Below are 17,263 nucleotides of genomic sequence, written 5' to 3' on the forward strand. Positions count from 1 at the left end.
CATCTCAGTGAAACTGCCTGCAGTCACCCAAGCTAAGAAATGCAATCAGTCCCAACTCTCCTTTCCCCATGTGCCCTTTAACTCCTATGAATTCTAGCTCCTTAATAATATGCCAGATCTCTTCCTCCCGTCTCATCCCTTAAGGCTTCTTTGTGGCCTTGGAACCTTTAACCTGGCTTCCAGGGTCCTCAGTGGTCTGCCAACCTCCTTGCTTTTAGTCCCTACATCCCACCCCAGGGGACATCTGGAAGCTCTAATAAGTCTGGGATGCAGGTTCAGGGGCTCTCTCACTTTCTCCAACCCAACTCTCTTGACTCTAAGACCAGCTTAAATGTCACTTCTCAGAGCCTCTCTAAACTCCAAGATTGCACTGAAGACCTCTCCTATCCAACAGCTCGCCCATCATACTTCCAGTGACAAGGGACTGCACTTGCCTGTGTACTTGTCCCCACTGTGCCATTCACTGGCTGTCAGTACCTATTACTCATCTGCAGAAATGGAGGTAAGAGAGTTATCTAACTTTGGGATGCTTTGAGGATGCAAATGAGCTAATAACATAGCACTGAAGGCCTTTAACCTAGTGCTGTAAAGTTTCTACTGTTGCTTCTCTTCACTAGACTGAGTTCCATGAGGTTCACACTTGCTCACCAAAGCTGTGCAGGATGCAGTGCCTGTGGATCACGAACGTGCTAAATTTATGGACCCTTCTAGATCTGAGGTCATGAAGACATACCAGGGGCCAAGTGTGGAATGACTCCACACACACACACACACACACACACACACACACACGAACCCAGTTCCTGGAACCTTTTTGGGTTTAGAGCCCCACTCGGCTCCATGACAATTCACTTAAACCTCCTAAGCCTGGGGAGACCCCCAACTTTCCTCCTCATTCACAGGCACGGGTGGGGTGAGGATATAATACTTTATTCACTCTAACACGGGCCGAGGGGATGTAATGAGGGGGAGGTGGGCACGTCTCCAGGGACCCCGGTAGGGGATCCTGTCTCCCAGTTCCAGGGCAGCCAGGCCTGCCGCCCCGCCCTCTCGGAGACGCCGGCGGCGGCGGGGCGGGGAGCGGTCCAGGTGGACGCAGCGCCAGCTCGGGATCCCAGGGCGCCCCTCCCCAGCTGGAGGCTCACACCCCGCGGAGACGAGGACTGCGGCTCAGCTGCCCTCACAATCCGGGCAGCGCTCGGTGGCAGTGGCTCCAGCGGGCAGCTTGAAGTCCCGGCCGCAGCCCGCGCAGATGTAGAGACGGCGGCGCATGTGCGCGCGGCGGTGGCGGATGAAGTGCGAGCTGAGGCGGAAGCGCCGGCCGCACTCGGTGCACGGGTAGGGCCGCTCGCCTGTGTGCGTGCGCGCGTGCTCCGCTAGGTTGGAGCGGTGGCCGAAGCCGCGGCCGCACACGGCGCAGCGGTGCGGCTTCTCGCCCGTGTGCACGCGCCGGTGCTTGGCCAGCGCCGAGCTCTGGGCGAAGCGCGTGCCGCAGTCGCCGCAGGCGTACGGCCGCTCGCCTGTGTGCGTGCGCCGGTGGCGCGCCAGACACGAACTGCCGCCGAAGGCGCGTCCGCAGTCCGGGCACGCGTACGGCTTCTCGCCCGTGTGCACGCGCAGGTGCTGTGCGTAGTTGGAGCTCTGCGCGAAGCGGCGGCCGCACTGTGCGCACGCGTACGGCTTCTCGCCCGTGTGGCGCCGCCGGTGCTGCCGCAGGTTCGAGGCGGCCGAGAAGCGCTTGTCGCACTCCGGGCACTCGTAAGGCCGCTCGCCCGTGTGCGTGCGGCTGTGTTTGGTCAGCGCCGACTTCTGCGAGAAGCGCCGGCCGCACTCGGTGCACGCGAAGGGCCGCTCGCCCGTGTGTATGCGGACGTGCTTGGCCAGTGTGGAGCGGCGCGCGAAGGCGCGGCCGCAGTCGCGGCACGCGTGTGGGCGCGCCGGGTCGGCCGAAGGCGCGGGCGCCTCGCTCGGGACCTGCGGGGAGAGGAGGGGACAGGTCAGACCTGCCCGAGAGGCCCGGGAGCCAGAGACCTGGGGCTCCGCTGGCGGCAGCCTCTCGGCCCCCCGCTTGTACAGTGGGAAAAGCCACGGGGTGCGCCTCTCGAGACGGTTGTGCGCGTTAAATGAGATACTGCGTTAACACACCTATCCCAGTGCCTGGTGTCATTCCAGCTGTTCTTTATTGATTCAGCCCATATTTATTGAGCGCATACAATGTGCCAGACTCTGTTCTAGGAACTGGAGATTCAGCATTACTTTTTTTTTTTAATTCCTAATTTCAGGAAGACTGGATAAGGAGTGCAGGTATGGGGCGGGGCGGGGGGGGGAGAGGGCGGATGCAAAACCTCACTGATGTCACATGGGCAAAGACCTAAAAGAGGTGAGAGAGCAGGTTCCAGAGGGAAAAGAAGACCCTGAGGCAGGAGTTTTCCTGTTCTACAAGTGGCAAGAAAAAGTGCCCAGGGCAGAAAGCAGGAGGGGAAGGGTAATCCATGGACTGGTCCTGAAGGGCATATCTTACCTTAGGGCCTTGAATGTGAATGAGATGAGGAACCAAGAGGATGTTAGACGGTTTTGTGCAAGGAGGGGAACAGATCACTCATATTTTAAAAGGTTCCACAGAATGAAGGAGGGGAGGGGGCAGGAACCCAGTGAGGAGGCTACTGTACTGCAGGCCAGAGAAGACTGTGGCTTGGACCCAAGTGACAGAGGTGGAAAGTGAAGGTGGTGAGAAGTGATCTGCTTCTGGAAATATGCTGCAGTTTGAGACAGCAAATTTGATAACAGATGAGACATGAGGTGTAAAGAAAAGAGAGGAGTCAAAAATGACTCCAAGGATTTTGAGCTGAGCAGCTGCACAGGCGGAGATGCCATCTACAGAGCTGAGGATGGGGGGAGAAGCAAGTTGGTACCCATGATCTATTTCTGATCTTATCTGTAGTTCTCTTTGACACATCTGGAGCTCAGGAGAGAGGCCCTGGCTAGAGATGTTAATTGGGAAGACATCAGCCTGTAGGTGGTTTTTAAAGCCTTGAGACTGGATGAGTTCACCCAAGGGATAGGCAGAGAGAACTGGGGGCAGCCAGCAAAGGAGACAGAGCAGAAGCAGCCAGTGAGGTGAGAGACCCAGGAGAGCATGGAAAGCATGGTGTCTTAGAAGCCAGGCCACAATCAAGTCCAGGCTCTTTAATAAACTTTTAAGAGCAAGCACATATCATTTTTTAAGGGGAAAAAAGGCAGCAAGGGTGTGAAACCCAAATACTATTCTGAGGCCTGAAATGAAAAGAATTGGAAAATAAGTCAGTTTCATGAGGTCTGGGCCTCTGGAGATCAAAATCAGAAAAAGAAATGCTTTATAAGAGGCAGATGAAGGGAACACAGTTTGTACTAACAGTAAAGAGGAATATTGAGGACACACTGCTTCCTTAGAAGAGAGAAGCAAGAGTGATGTTGAATCTCTACTATGGACTAAGCAAAAAGGATATCAATTCATGACCAAGTGAAACACCAGGCACATGTTAAGGATAAGACAGTGTTAGCTTCTTTCTCCCCACATTCCATCTCCACCAAGTAATTATCACTGTTCTTCTTTTATAGATAAGGAAAAAGGTTAAGAGAGGGTAAGTGACAGCTAGGGAGAAGTGAGGCCTTTTCTTTCTGAAGTTTTAAGCAGGGCACCTTCAGGGGCTTCAAGATCCTTTGTTAAAAAGACAGTAGCTTTCAGAAATCTGAAAACAAGGCAGTTTGGGAAATTAGTCACCAGCCAAGGGAACTCTGGCTTAAACAGTTTATGTAATGATAACAGTCATAACAACATAACAGTGTAAAGATTTGACCCTGCTATGTTATGTACATTACTGTATTAAATCTTCCTGTCACTCCCCTTAGAGTCAGGCACTATCTTTTGGTGACTGAGAAAACTGAGCTCAGAGAGATTAAATTCACATAGCCAGTGTTAGTCAGGACGGACTTCAGAGTTCCCACCCTTAACCAGTAGGCTACACTGCTCCCCTGCACTCACGGTGCCAAGATGTGACAGTGGCTGGACTCCAGATGCCTGGCACTCTCCAAGAGGGATTCAAGGTTAAAATACAAGTTGGTACTTTAAATCGAGAAACTCCCCACAGCAGATTCAGCACAGTCTGAACTCAAGGTCACACTTTCCAGTCTTGCCCTGGTTTTGACATCTGCTGGGTGTATTTCATCATGTCAGCCATCCTGGAGAGAATTTTTCTCATTATATCTGTATCTTTCTGGCCTGTTTTCCTTTGGCACCCTTCTTTAAGGTGACTTTGACCAGCCTGAGGACTTCCTTATGCTGGGTTCACTAACTTGGGAAAAAGAAATTCTTCACACAAGTACCCTTGGTATCTCCAGCTCCAAGAGGAGGGGCCTTGGATGTCCCAGGAGGAATCTTGGTAAGAGGGGCTGAGTCTAGCTCATTAAGACCCCAGGCAAGTCCCTCCCTTCCCCTGCCTCAGTGAAACCAAGGAAGGTCAGGTAGGCTAGGTGAGATCAATATTTCCTGACTTGAGGTATGCACACCACAGAATGCAAGAGGATTCTAAGTGTTATGTAGGCTAACTTTTATCTTACTAGGATCATTAGGTATTTATTTTCATGGATATGAGAAAAACAACAGATCATGTGAAACCTACAATATCATCAGTTTTATCGCTCAGATGAAGGTAAATTTATTTAACAGAACAATGTGAATCTATCTGAAGAGCATTAAATAAATGAGCAAACAGGTGACGCAACATGCATGTGACTGAAACATGGCAAATACCAGACTTACGTGTCCTCTAAATTCTACAACTGTTAGATTTAAAAATTAGAATAAAGGGTATCTACACTATAACATGAGGGTACTAGGCAGATACAGTGTAGTACAATAATACAATAATCCAAGTATTTAAAGTTAGTGATTTTGTCTTCCTGCTTAAGGTGTTGGTTTGTTTTTGTTTTTGTTTTTAAACCAGGGCAGACATTCCATCTTTTTCCTCAGCCATTACTTTTCTAATTAATAATAATAACTATCATTTACTGAGCACTCACTATGTGCCGGGAACTATCGTTAAGTGCTTTCACCCGCATTTATTTTAAATTCTCACAATCCTTTGAGTTAGGTTGTATTAGTTCCATTTTAAAATAAGGATATAAGACTCAGAAGTAAGTGATTACCAAGGCTCTACAGCTAATCCATCGGCAGGGTCAGGGTTTACACTGTATGTCTGTCATTGTCTAAAACACCTCTGCTCTCAGCCATAATGCAATTCTATCTCACTGACAAGTTTGTCTCCCTCCCCTGGACTCTTTTAGCTGTCAGAATCTCCCTTCTTTTGAGTACAGAGTATAAAATATGATCCCTATCCTCTCACTCATTGCTACAGGAAGTGTGGTCCACAGACCGGTAGCATCAGCGTCACTGGAAACTTGTTAGAAATGCAGAATCTCAAGTCCCACCCCAGACCTACTGAATCAAAATCTTCACTTTAATAGGATCCCCAGGATATGTAAGTGTGGTAAAAACGAAGAAACCTGATCTGGAAGAAAGACATGCTACTCCAGGAGAAAGCAGGTGGGAAAGGTGAAGAGGCTTTTACAGGCTGAAAGACCACATGGGCAAAGTCTTCGAGGTGGGAAGGGTCAGGTATGTTTCAGGCTGGGGCATGGGATGGGTGCTAAGTGACTAGAAATGAAGCCATGAGGTCACATGATGAAGAGCTTTGAATGCCAGGCGCAGAAGCTGAGAGAAACAGAAAACCACTCAAGAGTTCAATTTTAAGCAGGGAGAGACAGGACTGGATGTACCCTGAGCCCTCTGAGAAAATCTTTCTATTCATTAAAGATAGTTTGATTTTGATAGGTAGTGAGAGAATACTCCAGCCTCTGAGTGCAGCATAATTAAGGCCTGTTCTGGACAATGACTGGCCATGGGACCGAGTGAGAGCTAAGAGTCACAGAATGTCGACACTAGCAGGAGCTTTGGAGACCACTATTTCATAGAAACCAAGAATCAGGGAGACCACACAGCAAGTTGAGCTACCCTGTGAGCACATAAATCTTTGTGGGATGTGTGTAACTCATTTCCGCCCTCCTCCAAATCCAGTCACCCACGTGATACTTAGACTGGATTTCAAGGATCTTACTTTCATTATCTCATTTTATACATGAGAAGGCTGTCAAGGCAAAGCTGGTAAATGGTGGTTAGGATTTGAACCAATGCTTTTAACCGCTACATGATACCATTTAGAGTCTAGCTCTACAGTCCTTTCATGACGAGCCATGCCTACCCCCACCCTTCCCATCCTTAGCTCCAGCCAGTCCAATCAATAATCCCAAATACCCCCTTTTCCTGTCTTCTCTCCACTGTTGCCACTACCCTAGAGCAGGCTACCAGCCTTATCTGACCTGGTCTCCCCACAGCAGCCCACAATTCTTCTAAAGAGAAAATCTGGTCATGTTTCTCCTCTGATTTGAGGCTTCTTTTTTATTTATTTATTTATTTATTTGGCTGTGCCGGGTCTTAGTTGCGGCATGCAGGATCTAGTTCCCTGACCAGGGATCAAACCCGGGGCCCCTGCATTGGGAGCGTGGAGTCTTAACCACCGGACCAGGGAGGGCCCCTGATTTGAGGCTTCTGAGGGCACTGCATAACCTAACACAGTATGTCCAAATTCCTAAGCTGGCTTTCAGCATCTTTTACTTGCTGGCCCTGCCTACTTCTCTGGCCTTCTCTGAACATTTGCTTTTGCTGTTTCCTCATCCCGGAATGCCCTTCCTCCTCTTCCATTTGCTAAATTCCCACTAAGTTTTCAAGGCCCGTGTCAAAGTCATTTCCATGAAGCCTTCCCCACTGCCTTGAGTTATTTGACCTCAATCCTCTGTCTAGGCCTCCATGTTGGTTTCTCTGTTCACTCCCAACCTCGGGATTCAGCCCAGAAAGGCCCTGATAAAAATGAGTAGAAAAATCTCCAGAAGGATGACCTAGCCCAAGGTCCTGAACTTTAGGGAGAAGAATGAATAATAATAGCAAATACTTACATAGTGTTTATTATGTGCCAGACATAGTTCTAACTCTTTACGTGTTAACTCATTTAATCCTCCCAACCCCAGGAACTAGGCGCTATTATGATTTCCCTTTTACCAATGAGGAAACTGAGGCACAAAGAGGTTAAATTTGCCTACGGTCACACAGCTGGTAAGTGATGGAGTTGGAAGTTTACCCTAAACTCTGGAGTCTGAGTTCTTAACTTACAGGCCAAAGGTGGAGAGCAGGGGATTCACAGGGCCGGAAAAGGCAGGCAGAGCTAGGAGGATGGGCCAAGGAGGCCTGAAAAAAACAGAACTAAACAGGCCACGGCAGTGAAAGCGCCGAGTCCTAACCACTGGACCGCCAGGGAATTCCCTAAATAGTTATTTTGACTGGAAGAGGAGGCCACAGCAGCCAGTCCCCTCCCCCTAGAGTCCACCACACCCACTAGGGGGCAGCAGAACTTTCTTTTCCTGGGAACGGGCCGCTGTGCAGGAAGAAATCAGAGGGAGCCTGGGCCTAGAAACCTGGCCCAGGAGTCCTCCAGCTGGACTCAGGGCTGCTCTGGCTGGGGGTGGGAGTCCTGTAGGGTTCTGGGAAGTAGAAATATACCTAGTGGCAGTTACGGTCTCCAATGGGGAAATCTAACTCATATTTTGATCTCCTTAAAACTCCTCTCTTTAAACCCTCAATACCCTTGTCAGTCTTACTCTGCTAGACATCAAGCTCCACGAGGAACTGAGGAGCGCGTTTACTCTCTAGCACCCAGCACAGAGCCTGGCACAGTAGGCATGACATCTGTATGATGGCAGCATGGACAGTGGGACAGAAGGATGGGTGGCCAACCCTGAGATGCTAGGCCTGAGAGTCAAGGGAAAGTAGGGACAGGATCCCTGGATTCTGTCTGAGGGAGGCTGGACCTGCACCAGGTTTAGGGGTGATGGGACCCCGGGGTGTGGGACACGTACCTCCTTGTTATCCATGGGAATCTTGAGTTTCACCACTTCATACTTCTCTTCACCCTCATCCTCCTCACCCTTCACCAGCAGCACCATCTCCTCTTGCATCTCTTCCTCCTCCTCCTCCTCCGTCTGCTGTTCACCGGGCATCTTGGTGTCCTGGGGCAGGGAGCTGAGTCAGAAGCTCAGGACCCGCCCCCGCCCCCCCCCCCCCCATGGCTCTGGCCCACACAAGGCGGTGCAGCCGTGGCTTCTCCTGTCTTGCCCAGATCTCTGTGTTCCTCTATCCCAGCCAGACCCTAGGCCCCAGCCCTGTCCCGGGACCAGCTCGGAAGACTCTCGTTCACCCACTCATCCCGGCATTCAAGGCCCTGAACACTTCGAATCTCCAGCCCGAGTGAGTCGCCACCCTCCCCGCGCTGAGTCACTCCCCGGAGCCTGGGTCGGCGGCCCCAGGCACTAGGGCACGGGCTGGAGGCGGGATCGGGGCGGAGACCCTGTGGGGGTACGCACTCACCAGCCGCAGGTTCGGGCGCTCGCGCTGCCCCAGGCCAGGGCGCCGGGCGGTTGGGCACTCTGCGACGCCGCGACTCCGGGGGCGGGGCGTGGGCGGGGCCTCGGTGACGACTGGCCATTGGTCAGAACAGCTAACCCCGCCCCCAAGGGGGAGGGCCAGAGGACCTAGGCGTCCGGCCCAAACTGCCCCGGGAGGGTGGCCAGCCCACACCCAGCGCCTTCGGCTCTCCCCCGACTCCCGAAGACCCCGGGCCGCCCTACTCGGTGTCCAAGGCCCTCACAGTCCAGTTGTGACCTACCTTCAAGGTCTCCTGTGGCCGGCTCAGAGGTCTCCGCTGCGGCCGAGCGCGTCTGCTCCGCCCGAAATAGGCCACGTGCGCTCCCGCCCCTGCTTGGGCCTCTCGCTGGCGCCCCGCCTGGAGGGCGGACCCTGTTGCCTCCTTACCTCTTCCCTTCCCTCTTTTTGCCTCTTCTCCCATCTTTTCTCCTTGCCCAGGGTCGCCTTCCCGGTCTCCTGGTCTCTGGGATATCTTGCTCCTTGCATACATACTTACCTACAGCCACCCAGCTACCGTTGCCATTTATTGTGTGGTGTGCCTCTTATGCCCCGTCGTTAATGCTAAGCTTATACACACCTGATCTCGATTCGCACAAAGGTGGGTCCATTTCATAGATGAATTAGTTGAAGTTCAGGGAGGTAAACTGATTAGCCTACGTTACACATTAAGTGTTGTCAAAGCATCCCGGACAACCCAGTAGCCTAAGGTGGAAAATTACAGCACACTGACGTATCTTGTTTGGCCCTCAAGTTTAAAAGTTAACTTCAAAAAAAGTACTAGAGGCCTTTTACAAATTGTAATTTACAACAGTTAAAAACTGAGATATTTTGTTTAAAGATCTGTGTTTTCTCACATCTCTTGGAAAAGATACCTAACTCTCCCATTTTATGAATGGGGCAACGAAGACTCAGAAATGATGAAAGAAAAGAGAAATAACATTCAGTAAATGCTTACAATTCCTAGTTGTCTCTTTACAACAACTCTGTGAGGATCAATAATATCATCTTCCTTTGATAGATGAGGGAACTAAAAGTTTTAGAGAGCTTGAGTAATTTGCTCAAAGCCACATAGCTAGTAAGTAGAAAATTCCAAAGCTCATGCTCTTTCTGTTGCACCAAATTCTCTCTCACAAATGAGGTTACTTGAGGAAATTGGTAGCAGAGCCAGGACTCAAGGCTGATCCTCGGTCTGCAGAACCCACAGCATAATTTGGATGTTAGGATTACATCTGGTCAACGTTTTGCTCTTCCTCAGAGCTGGGAAGAGGGGATAAATGACTGTGATATTCACATTCAGGATCCCCCAAACCACGTTGATTGTGTTCATTCTCTCATCAAATATTTATTGAGCCCTTTTGAGATCCAGTAAGTGAACAAGAGACAAAAATCTTGGCCACCGTGGCACTTCTCAGGGTGTGAAAAAATGTCAACAAGTAGTGAGATAATTTCAGATAAGAATAGGTATAAGAAGGAAATAGGGTCAGGTGATGCAACAGGGAGTGGCTATGGTTGGGGGCTTCTTTTAATGCGGGCAGGGAAGGCATCTCTTAGGATATAATATATGAGATGAAACTTGAATGATGAAAACAAGTTAGCCATTTGAAAATCTGGAGGAAGAATGTTCTAGACAGAACTACAGAGACTTTAAGGTGAGATTAAGCGTGGCATGTTTGAGGAAAAGAAAGAAGGCTTGTGTGGCTGGAGCCAAGTGAGTTAGTGAGGGGAAACGGAGTGTGGGAGTTGGAGAAGAGGCAGGCAGGGGCCAGGTTATGGCTGAAACTCTAGCAAAAGGCAAGGCGTGCTTCCCCTAATTCAGAGAATCAGTGAGGAGACTCATCTGGGAGCCATGAAAGTCCCTACTGGAAGGACCTCCTACTGTGGGAGGACTTTGGAACAGATGCTTGCAAAAGGAGGAACATGTACAAGTATCTATCTGGAAACAGCTAGTTCTTGTTCTGGAGAATCTCATAGTCTAGTAAAGAAGATTGTGATTTTAAAAATACATATGTATCTGATATGTATATTATATACATATGAAAAGGAAACGTTAGGTGTTCTGGCAGGAGAATAGTGGGGGGAGTGAATAACTCCCTGGAAGGGAGTGGATATTGGGTGCAGGCCTCACCGAAGAGATAAATGTAAAGGACCTTCAAAGATGAGTGGGAGTTTGCCAGATGGACAAAGAGGTAGCAGTTTGTGGGACTGTAAACTCTTGTGAAGAGCACATCATGTCCCAAGGACATCGTACACCAAAGTATGGCCTGAGGCTTTTTGTGTGCCAGGCCCCTTTTTAGGACTGGGAGGTAGAAAGTTGAATTTGGAAAAGTCTTTATCTTACTTTTCACTATTCTGCATTTCACTGTTTGCCTTCAGCCTCACTAGAAGTTTACTTGAGTTCTTGAATCCCCAAGGACTTGGTGCATAGAACACACCATCCGCTATCCTATCTCTCACCTCCTCCTTTCTTGGCCTATTCCAAATCATTTTTTACCTCTTAACATAATTGCCACTTCTTTGGAGAGGCATTGGATCATGTAGGATTCTCTCCTGCATGCATGCTTCCAGAATAGTCTTTACCACACTTGAAAATATTTGTTCAGTGTCTATCTTCTGTGTAGAAACTGAGGGCGGAAACTTTGTCTTATTCATCTTTCTATGCCCAGTACCCAGCACACAGTAGGTAATGCTGTTGTTTCTTTAACCTAAAAAAGCTCTCGATGTGTTAAGGGCTCAGATGAAGGAGGGTCTAACCCAGGCTGGAGGTTTAGGGAAGGCTTCTGGGAGGAAGTAATGCCTGAGGTGTTTGGATAGGTTAACGAGATGGGGGCGGGGAGGGGCATTCCAAGTTACAAAAACAGAATATTTAAGAGACACAGGGCTGAAACCACACAAGTGGAAGGCCTTGAATGCCAACTAAGGATTTAAGTTTTATAGCGCGGACATGCGGCTATACAGCCGGGTTTTTTAATGAGTGAGATGGTCAGATTTTACAAAGTTCACTGCAGACTAGCTTGGAGACCGACCTGGTAGGGAGGGGAGCCACGGAAACCAGCAGGGAGGATCTTCCCAAAGCCCCAAAGCCCTCTATTCAGGTCTGTGTGTGTGTGTGCACGTAAGGACGGAAGCTGCAAGGAACTCCAGGCCTGAACTAAAAATTCTGGGATTTCGGGTCTGTATTAACAACTTGGCAGGGGTGGGAGGACTGAGAGGAGCCGCGAAGCAGCAAGCTTCCATTGGTTTCTAGGGAAGCCCCGCCGATGGTTAAGATGTCGCGAGAGCTTCTACCCGGGGACCGTTCCCGCAAGCCGATTAGCTGAGATGCCAAACCAGCGAAGTTGCAGGGCAGTCTTGTACTTCATTTCTTAGATGGGTGAACCGCCCTAGTCTTTTTTGTCCCTGGCCAATCAGGTCAGTTCCTTTTCCCCCTTCCTCCCTATTGGCGCCCTCCTTGGAAAAAGCTAGGAATTGGAGTCCTACACCTAATGACGCATGGGTGGCTGGGAAATACGGTTGCCTTTTCCAGGGGACAGAGATATCACCTTTGCGCTGCCTTTAGGCTATGACCTCTTTCTCGACAGATAGAAAAAGGGTCGTAGGGAGACGGGGTTTTCCAGAAGGCAGAACATCAGTGGCGAGGTCTTCTGCGCTTTTACCAGACCTGCCGACCACTTTTCTCCCGGTAGCTGTCGCATAGCAACAGCGCTCGCCGAACGCACGGCCCCCACGCTCCCACCCCGTGGCGTCGCGTGTTTTTCCTTTTAAGGGTCGCGCTGGAGCCTGTGGCGTAGGTGGCTCCTGTGGGTAGCCAGAACTCAGGTCTGGGGCATCAGCTGACAGACCTGGTGGCCGTTTTTTAACCCGTTGTCAGTTAAAAAGCGGCTGACTGTGACAACCCAACTTTATTTGACAGGGATCAGAGGGCAAGTTTACACATGGCTTGTGGGTTTTGCCTGTGGTGACCCTCCGGCACCTTTTTCACCCCTCACCACGCACACACGCACACAAGAGTCCAAGCCTCAGACACGAAGCAGTTTATTGGCGAGACACATGGAGACGTGGCTGTCAGGCCTTGCTGCTTGCCTGGCCTCTCCTCACTCCCGTACTGCCCTTCTCCCAGCCAGTGTCTCTGTGACGTCCAACAGGACCCGGGCTTAGCATCCAGAGGGGATGAGTGCTCCTTCTGCTGTCTCTCACCTATTCTGCCTTGTGCAGGTGTCAGGGCAGTTTGGGCTTCTCCAGGGCAGATAGGTCTGGGCTCTATCCGTGTCCCCTTCCTGGCCAAGACCGCGTCCAATGGCCTGAGGCTGGGTACTTCCTGCTTCACAACTATACTCTCACCATCAGCAGGGTGGTCAACATGGTCCTGCCTCACTCTGTCACCCTAAACCTCAGAAGTCTCATTGTTACAGCTCATAGGTCTAACAAACCCTGGTTCAGGGTGCTGGTCTCCCAGGGGCAAGGGTGGGAGGGGTCAATCTACATGTTAAGAGGCAGCAGGAATTTCGTTCTTTAAGGGCCCTCAGGCTAAAGCCTGTTTATTCATCAACAAATATTTATTGCCTACAGTATCCTAGGCAGTGTTCTAGAAGCTGGGGGTATAAACCACACTGGCAAGGTCCTGACTGAGCCCAGGCACAGCTTCCTGAGCTTCAAGGTCATTGTCTCCAAACCTGTATTTCTACCTATTCATTCCTTTCTCCCATTTGTTTCTTCCCCTCCTTCTCCCTCCCACCACCTCCCAGGCCCTTTCTTCTCTGCTTATGCAGCAGGTACCCTCCCTTTGGTCTCCTGGGCCTCCGCCCTCCCTGGACCCCATCATTCCAGTCCCGTTGGTGGCTCCTCTTTGAGGGGCCTTGCCCGACTGTCCCCTGTCCCAAAGGGCCTCAGGACCAGGTGCCCACGCTGGTGCTTGATACGGGCAGAACTGTCACCAAAACCCTTGCCACACTCTGCACACTTGTATGGCTTCTCCCCGGTGTGTGTGCGCCTATGTTTGACCAGATCTGAGCTCCGGGGAAACTCCTTCCCACAGAAGCCACACACGTGGGGCTGGCTGGGTCCAGAGGGCTGAGCCCGGACTCGGGATCGAGGAGCGGTGGGTGCTGGGCCAGGGGGGTTATGTGGCCTCAGGAGAGTGGATGGTGGTGGTGGCCTAGCCCGTTCACCACGGTGGGTGCGGAGGTGCTTGACTCGGGCCGAGCTGTCAGCAAAACCCTTGCCGCATTCAGGGCAGAGGTAGGGTTTTTCCCCCGTGTGTACACGATGGTGTTTCACCAAGTCCGAGCTTCGGCGGAAGCCCTTGCCACACTCAGGGCACTTGTGGGGCTTGTCACCCGCCAGTGGTGGGGGTGGCTCCCCAGCCTGTGGGCCTCCAGGCTCCAGCTCCAAGCCAGGTAGGCCAAAAGGGCCATCACCTGAGTGTGAAGGGCTTCGAGGCGTCAGCGGGGGGCTGGTGCCGAGGGGAGGTGGGGGTGGGCTTGAGCTGGGGGGTGGGCTGGGGATCAGGGGGGCCAGGGGGTAGCCTGGGAAGCTGAAGTCCTGGGGCTCCATGTGAGTGAGGCGGTGGCGGAGAAGGGTGGAGCTGAGGCTGAAGGTGCGGTCACACTCCGGACAGGCGTGAGGCCTCTCGCCACTGTGGGTGCGGAGGTGCTTGACCCGGGCGGAGCTGTCAGCAAAACCCTTGCCACACTCGGGGCAGAGGTAGGGTTTCTCTCCTGTGTGCACCCGCAGGTGCTTCACCAGATCTGAGCCCCGGGCAAACTCCTTTCCACACACATCGCAGCCAAAAGGCTTGGGCCCCAGGTGACTACGCTGGTGGCTCAGGAGGCTGCAGCTGAGCACAAATCTTTTGCCACAATCGGTGCAGATGTACGGCTTGTCCTGGGCCTTAGGTCCCTGTGCGGCTGCTGTGGCCATTCGAGATGGCTGCCGTCGGGGCACCACGGGCCGGGTGGGCTGCTCCCCCCGGTGTGTCCGCTGGTGCTTTATGCGGGCAGAACTGTCGCCAAAGCCCTTGCCACAGATGCCACACTTGTACGGCTTCTCACCCGTGTGTGTCCGCTGGTGCTTCACCAGGTCAGAACTCTGCCGGAAGCTCTTGCCACATTCGCCGCAGATAGTGGGGCGCTCACCAGCAGGGATCCTGGACCGAGGAATCTTTGGGGGGCCCTGCGCTGGTGGCCGGGCTCTGCAGGGCTTTTCACCACTATGAGTTCGCTGGTGTTTGATCCGGGCAGAGCTATCCCCAAAGCCCTTGCCACAGACCCCGCACTTGTAGGGCTTCTCCCCTGTGTGGGTTCGCTGGTGTTTCACCAGATCTGACATCTGCCGAAAGCTCTTGCCACACTCGCCACACACAGCAGCCCGATCACTAGCCTGGGCCCAGCGTGGTTCTCCCAGGAGCCGAGGGCCTCTGTCCCGAGCCTGAGGTTTTCCAGGTCCCTCTCTCTGGACCCACAGGTCATCCCAGGTCTGAATGCCTTCGGGCTTGAGAGAGGCATTTCCTACTTCATGACCTGGGGCCAAATCTTCCTCTTCCTTGAACCCCAAGTCATCCTCCTGTGGGGCATGTTCAAACTCAGCAGGCTGAGGAATCTCCACATTCTCACTCCCTAGACCTGGGGAAAGAAAAAGGAGTTGTAAACCCTGCCCTTTGGCTCAGCCCCTATCTTGGATAGCAACCTCCCCAGAGAGGCATCCTTGACAATCTGTGGTTGCAAGGATCTCTCTTGCTCTCTTTCCTCTGAATTTCTGAAGCACTTATTATTGTCTGTGCCTCTCAGTAACAGTAACTTCCTTTCACCGTGCCCTCCGTGTGTGCCAATAACTTAACTAAGCAGTACTGAATTCTTGCAAATAATCCTATGAGGTAATACTGGTAGCTATCCCCATTTTACAGACATGGAGACTTCAAGAATGTAGGTCTCTTGCTTAAGGTTATAAAGTAGCAAAACCAGGTTTCTAACTCAGGTCTGCCTGATTTCCAAGCCTGTGTTAAGCCCTACATTATATTATCTCTATTTGGAAAGTCTGGTGTTTGCTAATTACATTATATCTTTTTTAATATTAGCCCAGTCTGTAATTTATTACTTCAGTCATCTTGTGTGTACCTGAGAGGACCCAGACACACACCTGTACCTCAGGATGCTTAGGGCTGGTAGGAGAGATAAGATAAAGCACAAATTATTATAATTGCAGGCTCAGAATAACTGTGCTGTCACAAGAAAGAGAGAGGAAAGAAAGAGATAGGGCTGGGCTTTCACAGCAGAGAAAAGAGTAAACCATGGAAAGGAATGTCAGATAAAGCTGGAAAGGGATGTTGGGACTAGATTAAGCAGGTAAGATCTGGATTGAACACTAGGCTAAGGCTTTTAATTAGTAGCAGAGGGAGATAGGGAAGGTTTTTGTGAAGGGAGACAGGATTAGATCTGGACTTAGATCAATGTGGCTGCACAGTGCATCACTGGAAAGAAAAGGGCTGAGAGGAGGCTGTTGCAATTGCTGGGATGAGACAGAATGAGGCCTGAAGTAGGGCAAAGGCAGCAAGGATGGTGATGACTATCAGAGACGAGGAGAGAAACACTGGCTCCCTCCCTTGGCTTTTACTCCCCTCCTCCCCCCACCTCCCTGGAAGCACAGTTCATGTCTGATTTTTCTGGGTCTGGGCCAGGCAGAGCCCAGCACCAGGGTCCCCACCCCGCCGTCACCTGCTCATGGCGGTGCACAGCTTCGGCCCTCACCTGTGCGGGTGCCTCTCAGCTGCTCCCTGTCCGCTGAGCCACGAAGATCCGGGCCCCAAGGCCCCACCGAGCGCTCCATCGCCGGCGCGCCGCCCTGAGCAAGGGGACAGACACAATTTCACGGTCACACAGCCATGTGCGGACGGCAGCGCCCTGCCGCTGCCCTCTGCCGGCCGGCACAGGCACCGGGCAGCGTCCGGGTCCGAGGTGCTGGGCGCGGCTCCCGGTGACCCCCGCCCGCGCCGCCGGCCGCCCCTGCACCTGCTGCTCCTTCCGGCGCGCAGTCGCCCCCCTTCCCCTCCCGCCGCCGCCGCCGCCGCCACCTCCGCCACCCCGGCACCCTCCGGAGCGCCTCGGCAGGGCTCCGGTGCCCCCGCCGCCGGCGGCTCGGGGATGCGGGCTCGGCGCCAAAGGCGGAGGGGGCTCGGACCCAGGCGTCCCCCGGGGGCGACCGCCGGGGGCGGGGACGGGAAGCGGAAGCGCCGGGCGGCACCTGGCCGCTCTAGGACCTTGGAGGAGCTGCACGCCTGTGGGGGCCTCCCGCGTCCTCCCGAGCTCGGTGGCCGGCGGGCAGCAGCCGCGTGCCGCAGAGAGGGCTACTCTGAGCCGAGGACAGTTGCCCGAACTCGGTGGTATTAACTGTGTGCCTCCTGGGCTGGAGATGGGTGCGGAGGGCCGAAGACTCTTTCTGATTGTCGCTGTGTCGGGCCACCAGCGCCGACCTCCGGAGCTGGCCGATAGCGCCAGCCAACCCGGCCCGGAGAGACAAAGAGAGCTCCAAAGACAGACCCAGGGAAAGGGGTGGGGGAAAGACCAAGGCAGACAAAGGGCGGCAGAGGGCGGCGGAGACCCCAGACGGGGCGGGGGCGGGGCGCCGAGACACAGGAAACAAAGCGGGGCCGGTTGGCGAGGCGGAGGGCCGGGGGTGGGGGCTGGGCTGGGCTTGGGGAGACCA

The 17,263-nt window shown here is 52.7% G+C and overlaps 2 protein-coding genes across 5 annotated transcripts; both read right to left on the reverse strand.

Moving 5' to 3' along the window:
- Nucleotides 1-911: 911 nt before the first annotated feature.
- On the reverse strand, nucleotides 912-8,882 carry ZNF771 (zinc finger protein 771). Of its 3 annotated transcripts, none has more exons than XM_057750184.1 (3): nucleotides 8,811-8,882; nucleotides 8,005-8,154; nucleotides 912-1,974 (listed from the first exon to the last, which is right to left on the reverse strand). In XM_057750184.1, exons 2-3 carry the CDS (start codon nucleotides 8,143-8,145, stop codon nucleotides 1,171-1,173), a joined length of 945 nt encoding a protein of 314 aa, XP_057606167.1. In that variant the 5' UTR covers nucleotides 8,146-8,154; nucleotides 8,811-8,882; the 3' UTR covers nucleotides 912-1,170. The 3 variants fall into 3 exon arrangements, with proteins under 3 accessions (XP_057606167.1, XP_057606166.1, XP_057606168.1); XM_057750183.1 differs by lacking the exon at nucleotides 8,811-8,882 and adding an exon at nucleotides 8,513-8,767; XM_057750185.1 differs by lacking the exon at nucleotides 8,811-8,882 and adding an exon at nucleotides 8,513-8,767 and having other exon boundaries at nucleotides 8,005-8,167.
- Nucleotides 8,883-12,584: 3,702 nt separating this feature from the next.
- Nucleotides 12,585-16,855, reverse strand: ZNF48 (zinc finger protein 48). Of its 2 annotated transcripts, none has more exons than XM_057750179.1 (3): nucleotides 16,818-16,855; nucleotides 16,309-16,402; nucleotides 12,585-15,186 (listed from the first exon to the last, which is right to left on the reverse strand). In XM_057750179.1, the coding sequence occupies exons 2-3, from the start codon at nucleotides 16,385-16,387 to the stop codon at nucleotides 13,385-13,387; spliced, it is 1,881 nt and encodes a 626-aa protein (XP_057606162.1). In that variant the 5' UTR covers nucleotides 16,388-16,402; nucleotides 16,818-16,855; the 3' UTR covers nucleotides 12,585-13,384. The 2 variants fall into 2 exon arrangements, with proteins under 2 accessions (XP_057606162.1, XP_057606161.1); XM_057750178.1 differs by lacking the exon at nucleotides 16,818-16,855 and adding an exon at nucleotides 16,570-16,789.
- Between the last annotated feature and the right edge of the window lie 408 nt (nucleotides 16,856-17,263).

This window comes from Hippopotamus amphibius, chromosome 9 (genome assembly GCF_030028045.1).
Source record: "Hippopotamus amphibius kiboko isolate mHipAmp2 chromosome 9, mHipAmp2.hap2, whole genome shotgun sequence".
NCBI classification, from domain to species: domain Eukaryota; kingdom Metazoa; phylum Chordata; class Mammalia; order Artiodactyla; family Hippopotamidae; genus Hippopotamus; species Hippopotamus amphibius.